General features: G+C 40.0%; 1 protein-coding gene across 2 annotated transcripts in view; it reads left to right on the top strand.

Annotated features, from left to right (window-relative positions):
- The window catches only part of TNR (tenascin R), a 301,348-nt gene that overhangs the window by 242,615 nt on the left and 44,892 nt on the right, over positions 1-13,841 (top strand). For both annotated transcript variants that reach the window (XM_075182178.1, XM_075182179.1), the window contains exon 9: positions 12,568-12,657. In XM_075182178.1, the coding sequence (XP_075038279.1) occupies positions 12,568-12,657 (90 nt within the window). The remainder of the gene's footprint in view (positions 1-12,567; positions 12,658-13,841) is intronic.

The raw sequence follows: 13,841 nt of genomic DNA, 5'->3' as shown, positions 1-13,841 counted from the left end.
AAAGCTGCAGGCTTTGCCCTTCAGAGCTTTTTCAACATGAAGGAAACTACACAGACAGCAGTCAAAGTTGGAATCTGTTTTATTTGCAAATATTTTACTGTGGAAAAAGTCAATTGCTGTATTTTATGGATTTTATGTATTTTATGCGATTGGAATGACAAACGCTTCAGAGACTTAAAACAGAAGACTGTCCTAGACCAAAGAGACTGGTCACATGACACACTCTCTTGTTCATGTTCCAAAAGTCTTCAAAGTGTCTGTTGGTCCAATCACATAAAATTCAGCGATTAACTATGTCTGCAGGAAATGGCCCCACTCCTTTAGTGCATGTGAAATTTTGTTTTTGGCATATTAGAAAATGTGTTAAATCATCCTTTAGTTGGGATACAAATGAGAAGTATCTTAATTTGCAAACAGTGTTATTTACACAGGAATCTGCTACAAAGGTCTGTTCAAAACCAGAACATTAAGTAAACTTCCTTACCGTATGTTTAACACTAGGTAGCCCTTATCTATGCCAAGCATTTCTAATGGACTATATTAAGCAATGCCTAATCTCAATCTAGCTTGTGACTCTCCCCTATCACTATCCTTGTCAGGGCCGGTGCTAGGGTCCACGGCGCCCTAGGCATTTTTAAAAAATCTCCTCTCCTTACCTTGTCTCACCACCGCTGCCTCTCTGCTCCGTCTCCTCCCCTCCAGTCACTGACACTAGTAAGTGGAGGGGAGGAGACGGAGCAGAGAGGCGGCGGTGGTGACAAAATAGCCTCTTCCCCCCCTCCCCGTGCATCTGATGCTGTGCGGTGGCCATGACAGGTATGGTCAGCGGTCGCCGCACAGTTTTAAAGTATTTTAGAATACTGTGGCGCCCTCCAGAGCCCGGCGCCCTCCAGAGCCCGGCGCCCTAGGCAAGTGCCTAACCTTGCCTAATGGGAGCGCCGGGCCTGATCCTTGTGTATATATGTGAATTTTGGTACTTGGTTGTATATACGCCCAGCCACACCAAAAATATAGATAAGAATGAAGTGAAATTTCTGGTCCACCTCCCACCGATACGTGGAAACTGTTGGGTCACTGTAATAAACTTCAGTGGGAATTTCCTGCTGTCAAAGAATATTTCTGGAGCTCTTACCACTTTCCCAGAAACACATCAGCAGACAATGTCTATAGTTATCTTTACACCCACAGCAAACATGACAGATTTTGCACAAATAAAATAATTATTAGTTCTGTGTCTAGTTTCTACATGCTCCTTAATCTAGTGAGGTTCTGAATTGTTAATAGGCTCACATTGCTGATCATTTGTATCAGTGATCAAACAACCAATATAAAGACATGAGTGATCCTTGATATGATTGCTTGTATGTTTCCGAAAAAAAATAAAAAAAACACCAAACATTACAAATAATACACTGTCTATAACATACTTTACGCTCTTGTAATCTCATATGGAAGGTGGGACAGCACTCAGAATATTTCCCTTCTTATTTTTGGAGGGGTTTGAGTAGCAGATTTTGGGGGCAGCATGTTCAATTATGGAAGCTCTTTAAGCTTTGTTTTGCTAGTCTACCAAGCGACTGTGCTCTTCGACCAGTGGCTCTTAAAAATCTTTATAGGTAATTTACAAAGCGCAAGCAGTTACCATGTAAAATAAAAACAATATAAAATTATATGAAAAATAAATAGCAATCAAAGATGGGTCCTTTGCCGTCCACCCCTCTGTATGTATATAGTAAAATTAAAACAATGTAAAATTATATGAAAATTAGATAGCAATCAAAATTTGGTCCTTTGCCGTCTATCCCTCTGTATGTATATAGTAAAAAAAAGTATAAGGTATATCATATTTTGATCAAAAACTTTAAATTTGCAACCAAAAATACTGTTTTTTAAATCACACCCAAATAATCTTTAATAAGCAGCTGGACAGCATCTAAGACAACATTATGCAATATTTGTAAATGCACTCTATTAAACCCCCAGCGTACCAGCTGCATGCTAATAAATATGCCTAAATGGCTACAATACAAAAACAAAATTATTGTCCAGTGCCTATCCTTGCTATCGCAAATTTGCCTGTATCTAGCAAATGAAACTATGAACTTGATGAAAATATTTAAACCCGCAACCCAACATCAGGGGTCCTCATTCTTACAGCTCCATTTATCCTGTAATACTCTTGCCTAAGTATCATTTCACTTGGTTGCGTACACCAAGGTGGAGAGGTGGAGGTGCACACAGTGGTGGAATGATTGAGGTAGATTGGGGTGTCCTGTATGCATAATGATCTAATCTTGCATAAACAACATTTCCACACTATATTTAAGTCGCCTCGAAGGTGTAAAGATTGGACATAAGATATTCCTTATTTTGTACGCTGGGACAAAGCTTCAGGATTGCACATAAGGCCATAATTATAAAGCCAGCTTGGAGGAGGCATTAAACCTTATTATATACACACATATATAACAGGTGAACAGATGTCCTTGGTTGATGGACTGAAGCATATAAACCCAAGTATTTAATATCTAATTTCAAGTATCTAATTATTAGAAACGCCACATTTATGAAATGTAAAAAGCAAGACGGCCCTTTTACCGCTCACTTTCCTGAGATAATTAACATTAATTTGAAATCTGGAAATGTTCAGTTTAATTGGGGGGATTGAGAGTAAAACTCTGAGGGTCAGATAAACCTAACTTGGCACGTTTACACCTATGTGTGTGCAGCTATGGTCATTGCCCCATGTTGTTTAGTGCCGCTTAGGGGTTCCATAGACGTTGTAGAAGTTATTTAGAAAGCGCATCTTGATGGCTTAGTCTTTAATATTCTAGCAGAGAGAGCGTGGGCTTACTTAGTAACCCGCAGCGAGGGCCAGGGTATAGGTCACTGAGACATATGGTATTACAGACATGAACTACCTTTCAGTGGTATCTGAAATTGGCAATCTCCCAAATAGGCTGTTTCCAAGATTCCTAAAATAGAAGGGGCAACTTATAACGTTTACAGCCAAACCAGAAGAATATACGTAGCAGAGCACTGTTACTATACTGCTTAAAGGGTTTATGAATTGGACATTTTGCAGTACTCACTTATCTTGTAATGTGATAAAAGCTTCTATTGTAAGTCACAGCAGTATATCACTTTAACAGATAAAGGAGAAAATGATGTTTGTGCTTACACAACTTCAATCCAGTAACAAAATAGCTTACAGCTTTATTTGTATTACATGCCATGAGAGGTTTTACATTTTGTCTTTGTATAGGATAAAAGAGTTGAACTCACAGTTTGTACAGTTTATATTATCAGAGTTATAATTTCATATTTGTTCTCATTATTTAAATAGCTCCCTATAAACCCTTCTGAACAAAAATTTGTAACTCCAATAGTTTTGCTCTCTTTATAATTTTCATTTTCTACTTCCAAACATTACCAAAACGTTGCCATTGATTAAGCATCTTTTACCAAGTCTTCCCTCCAATATATAATTATATAATTAATTAAAAATGCAATGCAATTAATTCATTCTATAGCTCCTGCTAGAATATGTAAATTTTTGAGGGATGTATTTTATGTGTAGCATAAAATATAAATTTCACTACTACGTATGAGCACAACATATACTAACTCTTCTGTCTTTATGCAGAGTAATTTGCCTTTTGCATATATGACTTCTTATAGAGGCGGATGGGGGGAGGCAAGAGGCATGCAAGTGTAGGCCAAGTATAGAAAGGGCATTTTCAAATAAATGTGTCACAAATCTTACCTGTTCCACACTCTTGTGCTGCTGATTTCCTCTGCCTCTGTGTAAGATCAGCACTTCCTGGTTTGCGCGGTCACGTGATCGTGGCTGGGAGGCCGCATATTGAAATCTGCAGAATCTTTTAAACTCACTCTGACACTGCTACAGTGTCAGAGCAATAGGTTTTCCTGTTGGTGTGACTCCCTGTTTTTCTGCAGAAGCTGAACTTCCCTGTGCTTCTACCATGGCTTATCTGCCTTTCGGCTCCTCATTTACCAGACCTTGCTTGTTTTGACCACTCTCTCTCAGATCCTGATTTTGTACCGCACTACTGCCTGTGTACCAGATCCTGGTTTGTTATTGGACCTTTCTGCATACTGATTTTGTACCTCGCTACCGCCAGTGTACCAGTCCTTGGATAGCTGACCTGCTTTTGGATATCTCTTTCTGTCTGCTGTGTTACGCCTAGTGGTTGATCAGAGGGCCGCGACTTGTGTGTTCTTCTCGGCCGCAGAATTCCATCCTGCCTTGCGGTGGTTCTTGGTGACGACCAGGGGACCTGTTAGATTCCGTGCCTCTGTTTGGCGTATCTGTTGTGACTGCTCTACCCCTGGTGTAAGTTACCAACTGATAGTGATGACGATCAGCTGGGATGCGGCCGACTCGGCATAGTACGTAAAATGTGCCTTTTATTCATGAATATCTTAGGGTGTACTCCTTTACTATAGAGGGGCCTTGTATTGATACATTTGATACATCACAGAATACATTTTCAGATATAAATAAATACAAATATAGCCAACGTATTATCTAATGTAAAATGGCAACCAAATGTATAACATATTGCTAGATAGGATAATGTTTATATCTTTTGCAGAGTATATGCAGCGGAGCAAACAAATTCCAATATCCGGATATAATCTCACCCTCACACGCTAACTGACTAATAATACACACACTTCCAGCACTTGATAACAGTGTTTATGACGGACTCTACATCAGACGGAACTCGCCCCTGAACTTGATTTATCCTCTACATACAGGGTAAGATAAGACAGTTAGCGTGTGAGGGTGAGATCATATCCGGATATTGGAATTTGTTTGCTCCGCTGCATATACTCTGCAAAAGATATAAACATTATCCTATCTAGCAATATGTTATACATTTGGCTGCCATTTTACATTAGATAATCTATACGTTGGCTATATTTGCGCTCCTTTATATATTTATTTATTGATCTTTAAATAGGAGCAGCATATATAGTCTATACGTTGGAGAGCGCTCCCCTTGATGCCTATTTCTAAATTTTCAGATATATTGATGTCACAAAATTAAGTCAGGTTACTTAGTACATACAGACAGATTAGCCCTTACATCTAAATGGCTGGAAAGTGGTCACCCCCATCCCATTCATGTGTTCGTTATATGTACGTTTATACATAGCTTTAGGGTGGTGTCATACGGATGCTTTTTATACTGTGTTTTTTTCCTCCAGTGACTTTCTTCAAAATGCTGTACTATCGAAATAATGGGTTTTGCCAAAAGGGCGTCACACAGAGCAGATTTCCTGCTCTGACAGCTGTCACAAAACTGCAAGCAGTGCTCCGGACGAGCTGAAAAACAGCTCAGGCAAAAACAGTGCTACATAGAAATCTATGTTATGTTCCTACACCTGTCACACAAGTGATTAAATAACTGCTGAAAAACTGCCTGAATACTTTGTCGAACTTTCCAAGCAGCGTTTATCCTGCCAGCAGGAAAATTGCTCGAGTACAACGTACACTACCTGTTTTTCTGCCGCTTGAAAAGCTCTGGTGTGACAACACTATTAAGGAGATGTAGTTGTAATTTCTTTTGCTTGGATAAAATTTTGCACAAAAGATTCAGTTTTTACGGTTTTTGGGGTAGATTTATCAAACCTTCTGTAAAGGTAAGGTGGAGGTGTTGCCCATAGCAACCATTATGATTCTAGCTATCATCTTCTAGAATGTACTAGATAAATGATTGGTAGAGTCTAAATGGTTGCTATGGGCAACACCTCCAATACTTATTTAAGATCGTTTGATAAATCTACCCCATTGTGTTAAAAAAAATGTCCCTACATTCTAAAGCTGAAGCTTTCGTTATTTGTTGCTGCAAAACAATAGATATCTACGTGATAGGTCAATTTGGTAAATAGCACAAGATCACTGGGTGAGATTCGACCTTTTCCACCCATATGTGAATGCTTTGTGAGCCTCCTGTTAAGCACATAACATTTCCAAACTAATAAAACAAAAGAACCTAACACGTTGTTCTTGTAACACTAAATACTATGTATCCAAGCATAAAACGTAATAAATAATTTTTTTTCATGATGTGGACACTTTTCACTTGATTTAGAAAGTGGTTTCTGAAATGCTTAACAAAGCAAAATCAAGGGTTGGATTTAAATTTCCAGTAAATATATCTTTGAAATCATTTTGAAGAAAAAGCAGCCACAAGGTAGTTTGCGGCTGAGGATTGGGGAAAAAAACAACAGTGCTTTAGACTCTTATTTTTGTCAGTGATTTCTGCTAGACAGACTTTACCAAGACATTGCTTATGGGATTCTCATATGTGTCTCTACGCCTCACTGGCCAGCAGAATGTGTCTCCAACAACAAGAAAGGAAGAGACAGGGCACAAGTAAGGAGATAAGAAACTCTTATTATATCCACCATACATCCAAGTGGATAGCATCAGTGGGTAGATTAACAGAGCTGCAGACAGGTCGGGAGAAAAGCAGGTTGGGATATTGCCTGTCATTATGTGATATTGTAAGATAGAAGACTCACACCTGCCTATTTTGTCTTATAAAGATTAATGGACTGTAACTTCTTCATTGAGAATGAGAAATAGATAATCCACTTTGATAAACACACATACACCCTTCTTTGCTCTACCAGCATACGCTTTTTATGTATAAGCAGCATACACTTTTTATGTATTAACAGCATACACGTTTATGTATTACCAGCATACACGTTTTATGTATTACCAGCATACATTGTTTATGTTGGTTTTAGGGGTGGAGGATTGTAAAAAAAAAAAAAAATAACCCTTTTGCCTGTTATTGTGTAACTATTACTTTGCAGCAGGTAACGTCTAATCAAATATTCCATTACCAGACAGCCAGCTAATGCATCAACCCTGTATAAAGCTATGTACATTCTGGTGTTTTTCAATGTATTTTTTATCGAATGTTAAAACGAAAGTAGAAATGCATATAAAACACATTGCATTAATGTTTAATAATATGTCTTTTATATTTATTTTATAGGCATTTAGGTGTATTTACAAATATGTTGTCTGTATTTTTTTCAAAAATGCTTCTGTGACAAAGCAGAAGCGAAATGCATATGGAAATACATATGTAAATCATACTTGCCAACTTTGGCAATTTGTTTTCCGTGGGGCAGGTGGGCATGTGACAGTTTAGGGGCGGGGCCAATGACACTATTCTCTGAGCCCTGCCCCCTAAACTGTCATCACCATTTTTGGCCTATAACAGCAGGGGGCAGGGCCACGATGACAATTGAATCATGTCACTAAGCACCGCCCCCTAGATTTAACTTACCGAACTGGTCGGGATCCGGGAGGTAGCCCTGCTCTCCCGGGAGTCCAGGAGGAAACCCAGAAATTCGAGAGTCTCCCGGGAGAGTAGGCAACTATGATGTAAATATGTATTAACCGCACCTCCTTTCATTTACAATGCACATCCTTTGAGATGAATGGACATTTTCAAATGTGTTGATGTCCGTGAAGTACATTGAAATGAAATAAGAAGAGTTAAAAATGTGTATTGCGGCACAACGAGAGTCAATTGCACATACTGTACAGTACATAGTGTAATTTTTCTTCTCCTATGCATTTACATTCACTTAAGAAATGAATCTATGCAGAAATTTTGCACCAGTTTCTACGTTGCCTATGTAATATGTGTATTGTGATGCTGATAAGGCAAAAGTCAAATGTTTCCTATCCATGGTGCCCTGCTAGGAATTTTAATAACTTGGTCCCACTAGAAGTACATAGGGTAAAGCAGTATATTGTACAAGAGAGCAGTGCAAAATGACAGAAGATATAATGGAGATACAGTAGCATTATCATTACCACACATGGGCCCTTCTCCCCCACCACAGATTAACTTATCAGTGTTCTCAGCCTGCACCCATCATCTAAACACCTATATAAATGGTGTCATTCACCTAGTATAAATGATATCTTACCATGCTCCCTAATAGGAGATTTAGCTGTGATCTGACTGAATAGTATATAAAAAACTGCAGAAAGTGTCCATCTGATTATATGATGCGTCATTTGTACTCCTGATGACTGTGACTGGTTTCGATGGTACAGTATTATAAGAATGAAATGCCAGGATGGTGTAAATTGTCTTTATTACACAATCCAGTAAATCAGGCCCCTCGGAGAGCCCTGAGCCGAACAGGTCGCTGGCCCATTTATCAGGGATCAGGTGCCTTGTTACAATACACAGTACACTCTCCAGTTTGTGAACATCTTCTTGTATGATTAATGACCTTGTGGGAAGAAGCTGCTCACCCAGGTTGTCAGGGAAAGATTTATCTCAAAATCTAACAGGGCTTTAATTTGTTTTCAGCATTTTTTTCAACTACCCTTGATATTTCAACTTTCCCAAAAACATATACAATTCTCATTACAAAAGGTTCTCTTTTGCAAGCTACTACTGTGCACGGTGGGACTAGCAGGGGTTATACGTCAATGCCATGAAGATTATTTAATTTTACTTTTGTGCAGTCAGAAGTGATTTAAAAAAAATGACATCACTGCTTCTCATCCGTGTGCTTCATCAAATCACATCCCATGAAAATAATTGTGCTTACATAGATAATAGACCCTAGTAAAAATATATTTTAGATTAATGTCCATGTTCTATAAATTGTGTAAAATATAAGGTATTGAATATGAATGTTAATGTGTTTCAAAAACGCACGGGTGCCCCAAACCTGCTTATTTCCGCTAAAAAGACCCCTGCATTGCCGTGCGTACCAGTGGCACATGGTGAGTTTGACATCCCTTACCCTCAACAGGGCAAAGGTCTCTTGGGGTGGTGGGACAGACTCCTCAAATCTGGACTGTTGTACCTAAATCGGGACAGATTAGAGGTATGCTTGTTCAGAAATTATAAATGGACCCAAAGCTCCCTGCACAAACTTAAGTCAATGGTATAAATCACTAGAAGTACATAACAACAAAATACCCACAAGCTGCTCTATACCTACTGTACTGTAACAAAGTAAATAAATTTAGGTGGAGATTCCATTTGGCATGAGGTGTCTCCAGAATGTCCATGGAGACACATTGTGCCGATGTCATGGCTGGAATTGCCAGCAATGTGAACAGCGTGATGACCGTGCGCCACTTCGCCGGTAATTGTTTATCCTCCTTAGCGTGGGCAGACCTCTCCTTGCATAGCCCTATGTCCATATTGTGTACATCGCCATGCCTCCCACATCAAGTATCCCATTGTCCACAATATACAAGTATATGGCCTACGTAATAGACTACTGTATGCTGTCCTATGCAGGAAAATGCCATACCACTACTTAGATGAGCCGCCATTTGTACAACAAACCTGTATAACGCTTGAAAGGTCAGAGACAGAATGGGGAAATCCATCAACAATAGTGTTGTACTAAAATATATTACGGGAGTGTGTGCTTCAAAATGCAATATTCATAATATCAATAAAGGGTCACTTTATAGAGGAGGGTAATAAGGCTAACTAGCGCCTAACCGTACCGAGAAACTGTACTATGTGAATATTAAATACCACATAGTAATCATGTACTCCTTAATGGTGGTATAATTAAAACACTGAGGAACAATATGTATAATCATATACCGATATAAAGAATGTTCACAATGTATAAGGAAACTAATGCTCGCTGCCTCAAGCGATAAACCTAATAAAATATGGTGTTAGAGCACAGTTTGATTACAGAGTGATCAATAAAATGTCAGAAGACAATTAATAAATAAAAACAAACATACAGATGTAGGCGGACATTGTAAATTATGCTTTTCTATTGACCCTCAGGGGATCTTTGTGACTTTGGTATTTGAAGCACAGACTCCAACTACTGTATGTTTGTTGTATTTGCTAATTGTGTTCAGAACTTTTCAAATAGAATCAATGGTCGAAGTGGAAATGTAGGAATGGTGGTATGGAAAATGTAAGTGAATGGAATTTGATAGTTTTACAATGAAAGCAGTAGGAGTAATGGCGGTATGACAAACCCCCATATACCAGCCCACCCCCAGCATTGATTTACAGCTACATTGGAAGAGATATCTCAATAACTGGTTGAAACCTGGTGCTTCCTCCTCCGAGGTGTCTTTTCTCATGTCTCCACTCCACAAAGAGTTTGCCACCCATCACCATGAACTACTCCCTCAGCTCCCTCTTTTTTGACTCAAGTCCCTCTCATTTCTATACCTTCTATCTTTTTTGCCCTCACCTATTTTCTCTCCCCTTAGCACACTCTCCATTTACTGTTTTCTATTCCTACCGCTACTTAATCTCACCCTACATCAGGGGCGGATCTAGAAATTTTTTCTACCCCGGGTGATGTAGGGAGGGGGGCGATTTAAGCCCCGCCCCCTTTCTAACTTCTAAGGCTGCCGGCGGCTGCACAGTGTGTGCAGGTCCGTTCGGCAGTGATAATGTGCTGTCCCGCTGCTCTGATTGTGTTTAAAACACAATCAGAGCAGCCGGGCAGCACATTATCACTGCCGAACGGACCTGCACAGTGTGCAGCCGCCGGCAGCAAGCCCCTGCTAGGGGCCCCGATCGCCCCCCCCTGGATCCGCCACTGCCCTACATCTCTTTTTTTCTCCACCTATTGCTTCCTTTCATTCCACCGGCTCTTATTCTCTTCCCCAGTCCTCTATTTTACTTCTCAGTCCCCTCTCCCACTCCCCCAGTTGATGTTTCCTGTAAGCTCCCTTTTTTTCTTACTCAGTCTTTTTTCACCCTTGTTCTGACCTTTCTCTATTATTATTTTTTTATCTCACAGCTATACTTCTCCCTGTCTGCTGGCTTTCTTTCCAAACCCACTATTTTTTCTTTCACCCCACGCTCTTACCTAATATTCGATAGCAGGCCACTTCTCTGCTTCCCCCAATGCCATCAATGCACCAGCTAACAAACCAGAGGACATGCTATGTATTCTTTTATTGTTTATAGCAGCAATCCCACATAGAAGATTTCTTTACTTTAAATGTCAAGTTAAGTACCCTTTAAGCATGCATTTTTCTTAGCTATCCTCCTACAAATCATTCTCTGCTTTTCTATAATATCTCTAGTTAGATATAAAAATGGCTGCCAGTCAAAGACACAGTCAGTGTGCTACACAAACACAGACATACAGCTCTCAGCATGTCATGCGATGGCAGAAGGGAGAGAAGGAGGAGATTGCAGTGCAGACAGATCTCAGAGGGGTGTTCCAAAGCATCGCTGCTCACTACATAGTTTGCCACTTGACTGTGGTTGCCATGGTAGTCCAGATTTATAAATTATTAATTGCCACTTGAACAATGCAGCAAGGTAAATGACAACATTCTTCTTACAGCATGCCACATTTTAAAAAAGACATCTGATTTCATGGGATTGTTGCTGCAATATGAAGCATCAGTCCACCCCATTAGTAGAGTCTGTCAGTTCCAAATTGCCACTGGAGGTGTTAGATCTTCCCCTGACCGTCATGTGATTCAAGCATGGGGTTGGATTCTGGTCCTCTGCAAACACCCTCTAAATGTAAGGCTGCAGAGTACTTTTTCAAGTGTTTAGTACATATCTGTTTTTATTCCTATTAGATATATATTGATATATGTAATTTATGTTGTTTGACAAAAGATGAAACTGAAATCCTTAGACCCCTCAGCACCTGTTCCTGACTAGCTAGTTATATAAGCTTTATATGTTAAATATTTACTGATGAGAACAGAGAAACATATCATTTTATATTATAACTGAAAAATGACCAATGGAACCATGTAGTGTTTCTATTGTAGTGTCTACTTTTAGTTTGCTTTTTGTGGGAGGGAGGTGTCTATATTTACGCTGCAACATTCTCTCCAGGTACAGATTATGAGAGTTGGGGTCTGCATTTTAGCAATATAGTAGCCACAATGCAGTATCATATTTCATGTAGTCTCAGATGACTTTGAGAGTAAATATCAGATATTTTCAACTATGCACATACAAAATTGCGACAAGTGAAATTGTAGGAGCTTAGCTTTTCCTTCATTAATAAATAAAATCTTTTGACATGACATTATTTTTGTTAGCAGAAAAGATGTAATAAGTAGCAAACGCTGATTTCAGTTGCAGCTCAGAGGTGCTGCTTTCATTACACCAAAGAGGAACAATTTTTCACCAGTCATGTAGCCATTTGTACAAGTGCATGTACCCCGCTTTGGATCAGGAGTTGAGTGACACATCGTAAGACGAGACATATTTATATCTTTGTCTGGGATGTCACTGCTCCTGTGTTATGTGCTTGAAAGCATATCACTTTAGAACCAGGCTGACAAAAATTTGATTAAAAGTTGATTAATACGCTTCCTGCACTTAACATGACACCGGGAGAATGATAAGAAGAATTACAGGAGTTTGAGGTGTGTAAAAGGTTCAGTTTCTGAAGGATAGAATTTCATGAGAACATCACATGGAGGTAGATGGCATGCATAATCATTTGGTATGATGGACAGCGGATACACCCTTGTCCTTCTAATCATTGTACGTTCTATTCCTCAAGATTTGATCCCGGGAACAGAATACGGAATTGGAATATCTGCCATCCGAGATAATCTTCAGAGCGCGCCGGCAACCATGAACGCCCGTACTGGTGAGTGATTCTTTGCATTTAAAGTGTCCATGTGTTTGTATTCAACAATCTTGTAATTCTACATCATAGCTAATGCATTATTAAAATTGCCAATCTACAGAAAGAGTACCTGGTGCCTATAGAGTACATGTAATCTAATTGTGTTCTATAAAACATTTGCAACATTTAATAAGAATGACATCCAGTGGTGGAACTATAGTGGTTGAGGGGGGCCCAGCTGGATCTCTCCCCACTTCCATGGCCCCGATTCACCCTCATGCCACCTCTCCTGACCTGTACGGGCTGCATGTGCCATACTTTGCATTCTCAAAAGAGAGTCCCCTCTGCTCTACTGAGAGCAGAGAGTGGGGGGGGGGGGGGGGTGGAAGGCAACAGTGGCATCACTTGGACCCTACTCAGATATGGAGCCTGGCATTGCACTGTTCCTCTCGTCACAGCAGCAATAGTCATTTACTAACTATATACTGCACTGTCCATGTTTAACGTAGACCAGTCGCCTTCTCATAGTGGAGACAGCCACTCTGTGGTATGAACCAATCTTTACGAAGTCCGTTGATTCACTAAGAACCAGTGCATGGCCTCCCTGAACCACCAAATGCCTCATGCCTCAGTGATGTCACTGGAACCCAGTGAACTGTCAGGTTGCATTGTCATGAATGTAGTTTCTGCCTACTTGCCCACTCTCCCGGAGACCAGGCCATTCTTCTGCATCCTGCCTAATTCCTAGTGAAGTGAGCAGGACGGAGGCCTCCCTGACGTGGTTTGTCGCAAATCACCACATTGTGGTCTGGCCACTCCGCAGTGAAATGATGCAACCGTGGCATTGCGTTGCAGGGGACGGGACCAAGGCATTGCACTTTGCGACAACCCCTCCGCACTTGTACGTCACCTCCCCTCTGAGATCTTCCTGAGGGGAGGAAAACAAAGTTGATACGTGTAGTTTCAGTCCACTAAATGCCTGCCTCCACTGTGGGTAGTTAAGCGGGAAAGGTATGTACAGGATCAATACATGTGTTCACATAAGGATAGATCTTGAGATGTATTATAAATCGAATATGACTTGTCACAGTAGTAGCGTGCTGAAATGTACTCAATAATATCTCACCCTTGGATTATTTTATATTGTACAATTGGAGATAATGCAGTTTAAATTAGTTGTCTCTATTTTTCATCTAAAGCCCAAC

Source organism: Mixophyes fleayi, chromosome 8, assembly GCF_038048845.1.
Source record: "Mixophyes fleayi isolate aMixFle1 chromosome 8, aMixFle1.hap1, whole genome shotgun sequence".
Taxonomy (NCBI): Eukaryota; Metazoa; Chordata; class Amphibia; order Anura; family Limnodynastidae; genus Mixophyes; species Mixophyes fleayi.
This window is presented reverse-complemented; position numbering and strand designations above follow the sequence as displayed.